The 6,383-nt window shown below is 47.8% G+C and overlaps 1 protein-coding gene across 1 annotated transcript; it reads left to right on the top strand.

Annotated features, from left to right (window-relative positions):
• The first annotated feature begins 491 nt into the window (after positions 1–491).
• Positions 492–1,968, top strand: LOC121462015 (zinc finger protein 622-like). The gene has a single exon (XM_041673423.1). The coding sequence runs from the start codon at positions 492–494 to the stop codon at positions 1,857–1,859; it is 1,368 nt and encodes a 455-aa protein (XP_041529357.1). The 3' UTR covers positions 1,860–1,968.
• The last annotated feature ends 4,415 nt before the right edge of the window (positions 1,969–6,383 follow it).

Here is a 6,383-nt window from a genome sequence, read left to right on the forward strand (position 1 = left end):
GAAAACTTTATTCAAGAGTTTCGTCCTCGCCCTTTGCTGCAGAGGCGGAGGTTTGGGTCTGGACTCCAGGGCCAGGAGGCCCCAGAAGTCCCACGCTGTTGCCACGTTTGAGCTCCGGTTCCAGCCTTCGAGGAAACAGTCAAGAGGAAACACTCCAAGCAAGACCCACTGGGACCTCCTGTAACCCAAAGCAGAGCCCACGCCCTCCTCCCCCTCCCTCCGGGGAACGCCTCTGATTGACAGCGCGGACCGAGCACTAGAAACGAAGAGCCCCCATTTTCCGGGGCGTGGCTAATAAAAGAGGCGGGACTTTCTGCCAGCAGAGAGTACTTAAACAACAGGCCGGCTGTTCCCCAGTCAGATTCCAGAAGCTCCGGCGAAGTGCGTCTTTGTGTGGCTGCAGGCGAGGTGGTGTCTTCGGATCTGGTGAGACTGAAACGCCGCTCGGTGAGTTCTCGGCTAGGTCACCACCTCTCCCTCCCGGCCCCGCCATGGCGACGTACAGCTGCATCACCTGCCGGGTGGCGTTCCCTGACTCGGAGATGCAGCGAGCGCACTACAAGACGGACTGGCACCTCCACAACCTGCGGCGCAAGGTGGCCAACATGGCCCCGGTGACCTCCGAAGGCTTCCAGGAGCGGTTGCGGGCGCAGCGAGCGGTAGCGGAGGAGGAGAGCAAGGGTACAGCCACCTACTGCACCGTGTGCAGCAAGAAGTTCGCCACGTTCAACGCCTACGAGAACCACCTCAAGTCGCGGCGGCACGTGGAGCTGGAGAAGAAGGCGGTGCGGGCGGCCAGCCGGCAAGTGGAAATGCTCAACGAGAAGAACCTGGAGAAGGGACTGGGCGCCGACAGCGTGGGCAAGGATGTCATGAACGCGGCCATCCAGCAGGTCATCAAAGCCCAGCCGTCCACGTCCCCTAAGAAAGTGCCCTCCGTGCCCATGGAAGGGTCCCCGAGGACGACCGGCCGGCGGCTGGGCGCTCGGGATTCGGAGCACGCCGAGAAGCCGCCCCGGCTGCAGTGGTTCGAGCAGCAGGCGAGGAAGTTAGCGAAGCGGCAGTGGGAGGAGAGTGAGCAGGAGGAAGAGGAGGAAGATTGGGAAGATATTGATTCAGATGATGGATTGGAATGTGAGAACCCTGGACTGGATGATGAGGATGCAGAAGCTGGGGAGAGCGCGCCCCCAGGTGCCATCCCAGTAACAGACTGCTTATTTTGTTCCCATCACTCAAGCTCCCTCATGAAGAATGTGGCTCATATGACTAAAATCCACAACTTCTTTATTCCTGATATAGAATATCTTTCAGATCTGAAAGGACTTGTTAAATATTTGGGAGAGAAAGTCGGTGTTGGCAAGATTTGCTTGTGGTGCAACGAGAGAGGGAAATCCTTCTACTCCACAGAGGCTGTGCAGGCACACATGAATGACAAGAGCCACTGCAAACTCTTTGCAGATGGTGACGCGGCTTTGGAGTTCGCAGACTTCTATGACTTTAGGAGTAGCTACCCAGACTGCAAGGAGGGGCAGGACCCTGATGAGACTGAGGAGCTGTCCTCAGAAAAGACCTTGGAATGGGATGATGAAACCATGGAGCTGATACTTCCCTCTGGTGCCAGAGTGGGTCATTGCTCCTTGATGAGATACTACAGACAACGACTTGGCTTGTCAAGGGCTGTGACCGCTGCTAGAAACCAGAAGGCTGTGGGCAGGGCGCTCCAGCAATCCCGAGCCCCGTGGTGGACGGGCAGCACAGGAGCAGCTTTCGTGCGGGAGCAGTCGAAGTGGATGCTGAAGATGGGGATGAAGAACAATGCCACTAAGCAGATGCACTTTAGGGCCCAGGTGTTGTTCTGAGGATGAGACCGGAGATGCTTCTCTGACTGAACTTTCCTTCTTGTCGAGGACCAGTGAAGTCAGATTGCAGAATGGATCTTTTGCTGTTACTTCATTTGTTCTGATCTAATAAAGTAAGAATCATGCCAAAACAAAAATCATAAACCAGGCACCCTGTAATATCAACATGTGGGAGGTAGAGCCAAGAGGATCAAAAAGTTCAGACTGGAGCCGGGCGGTGGGGGCACACGCCTTTAATCCCAGCACTCACGAGGCAGAGGTAGGCGGATCAATGCGAGTTTGAGGCCAGCCTGGGCTACAAGAGCTATTTCCAGGACAGGCTCCAAAGCTACAGAGAAACCCCTCTCGAAAATCAAATCAAAACAAAACAAAAGTTCTGGCTGGAGAGATGGCTCAGCCATTTTTAATCCCAGCACTCGCAGAGGCAGGCGGATCTCTGTGAGTTTGAAATCAGCTTGATCTACAGAGCCAGTTCTGGCTCCAAAGCTACAAGAAACCTTGTCTTGAAAAACCAAAAAAGTTCAGGATTATCCCCAGCAATATAACAAATTTGAAGCCGGGCGGTGGTGGCGTACACCTTTAATCCCAGCACTCGGGAGGCAGAGGCAGACGGATCTCTGTGAGTTCGAGGCCAGCCTGGTCTACAATGGGAGTTCCAGGACAGGCTCCAAAGCTACAGAGAAACCCTGTCTTGAAAAGCCAAAAAAAAAAAAAACAAAAAACAAAAAACAAAAAAACAAATTTGAGACAAACTTGGGATACTTGAGGCCCTGCCTGTAAATAAATAAATTAAATAAATAACATTTGAATATAAATAAACATTTAAAATAGAGCTCCGGGGCTGGAGAGATGGCTCAGCAGTTAAGAGAGGACCCCTGTTCAATTCCCAACACCTACATGTTAGCTCACAGCTGTTTGTAACTCCAGTTCCAGGGGATCTTGACACCCTCTTTTGGCTTCCTCAGGCACTGGGCATGCATATGATACACGGGCATACATGAATCAAAACACCATATACAGTAAATCAAAACACCATATACTTAAATAGCTCTACTCTTAAGTTATGAGTGAGCCGTGTTGGCTGGGCTAGCATTAGCAATATTTTTTAGAGTAGAACCAGGCACCTTATGAACACTAGAGATGTATTTGTTAAATAAAGTCTGTACAAATAGCTGTGCGTGGAAACTCTGTGAAAACAACCCACACTCTGGTTGTTCCGGTGACCAGTGAACATTTTTTCACATCCTTTCTCCATTCTCTAAGATTAAATCCAGGAGGAATTAACATGACACACCAAGAGTACCGAGAGGGCTGGGTGTGGTGCTGTGAGCCTGTTTCCAAGTATACAGGAAGCTGGGGATGGGGCTCGGAAACCCCAAGACCAGCCTGTGTGCGGAGGACACCCTGTCCGTCCTGGTTCTTGGAGCCTCAGCTGAGAAAATGCCATCAGATTGCTTGTGGATAAGTAAGTCTATGGGACTTTTTCTTGATTACAAACTGGTGAGGGAAGGCGCAGCCCACTAAGGGCAGTGCTTCCCCTGGGTAGTAGTCATGAGTGGTAAGAAAGCCGCCTTAGGATGGGAGAGAGGGCTCAGTGGTTAAGAGCACTGGCTCTTGCAGGGGACCTGTGTTCAGTGCCCAGCATTCACATGAAAACTCCAGTTCCAAGGGAACTGACCTCTGGAGGCCTCAGGCAGGAACACAGTGCACTCATATGTAGGCAAAACACTCATAAACATAAACTCAGAAAAAACACTTAAGAAGATAGTCTGAGCCAGGTATCCCGGTCTGGGTAGATGCATAGCTGTGCCGGCCACACCCAGAAAAAGTGAAAAGGGTCCTAGGACTTACAAAATTTTAAAAAGGCAGTGTGCGGACATGAGGTGGCCTTAGTCTGAAGAGTTTCTCCCTGGGGGCGGGGAAGTCTTCAATAAAGGAGCAGAGGCTTAGGTGCTGAGTCTCCTGGTGAGTGTTTCTTTCCTCTGCTCCTGAGCACTGTGTCCTTGGCAACAGTTATGGCCAAGGAGGTCTGAATACTACCTGTGGTCAAATCACTGGACCAAGCCTCTCTTCTTAGGTGGTAGCTCTGAGGTGATGGAAGGGCTACATTGGTGTGGCTACTAGGCAACCTATCCCTTTCTCTCTGGCCTCATGGTGACAGTCTCTGTGTATTATTAAAAAAAAAACTGGCCTAACAACAGTCCAGACACCCTGACTAGGAGGTCAGGGGAGGGTGAGGCAAGTAAGCTATCATGCTTTTTCAATTGTTCAAGCCTGGCTAACACATTAGAGGAAAGTGATTGAAGGCACAGACTGGAAATTAATTTTAACTGTGGAATTAAAAATTCAGTACCACTGTTGACGATGTGCTGAATGTTCCTCTGATGACTTGGGGAAGTTAATACTGCTAACAGGAAGTAGCAAGCATTTGGTGCTTTATTGCTTCCAGAGAAAATGTGTAGCCATCAAAGGTCACAATCTTCAGTTGATAAGCATTGTTAAATGCCCATTAATTGAAAGTAGCCCAGCAGGGGCTGGAGTGGTTAGGAACACTGGATGCTCTTCCAGAGGACCTGGTTCAATCTCTAGCACCCACATGGTCTATCTTTAACTCCAATCTCAAGGGATCTCATGCTCTCTTCCGGCCTCTGGGGGGTAATAATACATGCTTGTGGTACACATACATGCAGACATAACACAAAATAATAAAATAATTTTTGGAGGGAGGAAGTTGAGACAGGGTTTCTCTGTGTATCTCTGGCTGTCCTAGAACTCACTCTGTAGACCAGGCTGGCCTCAAATTCACAGAGATCTGCCTGCCTCTGCCTCCCTGAGTGCTGGGATCAAAGGCGGGTGTGTCACCACCACCTGGCTAATAAAATAATTTTTAAGCAAGAAAGTAGCCTCGCGCCGGGCGGTGGTGGCGCACGCCTTTAATCCCAGCACTCGGGAGGCAGAGGCAGGCGGATCTCTGTGAGTTCGAGACCAGCCTGGTCTACAAGAGCTAGTTCCAGGACAGGCTCCAAAGCCACAGAGAAACCCTGTCTCGAAAAACCAAAAAAAAAAAAAAAAAAAAGAAAGTAGCCTCGCAAAGTTAAGATAGATTTCTAAGTCTAATATACTTGGAAAATACTTCAAAGAATGAATACTGTTATTTAAATGACTAGCAAACATTATCTGTGTCACATCATGAGTGAGACCCACAGGACTGTTGTTTCTCTTAGATGATGTCTCATGCAGAAGGACAACAACGAGACCTGATTAGACGGATCGAATGCCTTCCTGCTTCTGGCCTTCTTAGTTCTTTGGACCAGGACCTCTTGATGCTCAAAGCTACTTCCATGGCAACGATGAACTGCTTAAACGACTGCTTCCACATCCTCCAGCTGCAGCACGCATCCCATCAGAAGAGCTCGTTGCCCCCAGGTAGGTCAGAGATTAAAGGTAGGACTGAAGATTGGCCTTAAAACATGGGAAGCACTGATTTTGTTGTCATTTAATGCTATGAAAAACATTTTTTGAAAAATAAAAATGAAAAACAAAACAGAAAAGAAAAAGAAAAATAGAAGAGGGAAATTAAAAATCAATTGAGTCCCTTGATTTTTATTTATTTATTTATTTATTTTTTTCGAGACAGGGTTTCTCTGTGGCTTTGGAGCCTGTCCTGGAACTCGCTCTGTAGACCAGGCTGGTCTCGAACTCACAGAGATCCGCCTACCTCTGCCTCCCGAGTGCTGGGATTAAAGGCGTGCACCACCATCACCCGGCATTCCCTTGATTTTTAGTGAGCACACTAGTGTAATACAAACTTCCTTATTTTGTGCTTTTTTTTTTGTAATTCAGAATATTTTAGGTCTAATGTTTAACACTGAATATACGTTTCTAGACCCTGAACTCAGCACGTCGAAAGTTAAATAAATCTAGAGCTCAGTTTCTGTTAAAATAGTGGCATTCCTCTCCATTCCTGTGTTCAGGTAATGGGTAGAATCACTGGGGTGTGTCCTGACTCCCAGCTCTGTCCACTGCTCATTTCCTCTTTAGTGTTGTATTGTGTTCTATCATGTCATGGTTTTCACTAAAGATCAGAAGTACTTTCCAACTTAGAATCTTTTGCTAAGGAAATGTTTTAGTTGTTTACATCCTTAGATGAGTACTTTGCTTCCCTCGAGTTATTCTTCTTATTTGAACATTGGATGAGCTGCCCTGATGTAGGAGATGTGGGTTAATTTTAGTTAATGAGCTTGTTAGGAAAATGAAACATCTTATTTCTAGTCTGTATTGTTAAATTTTAAAAGTCTATCAGACAGCACTGGTTCTGGTTACTAGATAAAATGCTAAATAAACTTGATTAAATAGTATATCATTTAAAACAATCATGAAACTTTTTGTATGGTTTATTTAATTTTTGATGTTTTCTTCATGATTAAGAAAGATGTATGAAGCCGGGCAGTGGTGGCGCACGCCTTTAATCCCAGCACTCGGGAGGGTGAGACCAGCCTGGACTAGCGCTGAAAGCGCGTTTCA

This window comes from Microtus oregoni, unplaced genomic scaffold (assembly GCF_018167655.1).
Source record: "Microtus oregoni isolate MIOR12 unplaced genomic scaffold, Mior012 000023F_ref0000262, whole genome shotgun sequence".
Classification (NCBI taxonomy): Eukaryota; Metazoa; Chordata; class Mammalia; order Rodentia; family Cricetidae; genus Microtus; species Microtus oregoni.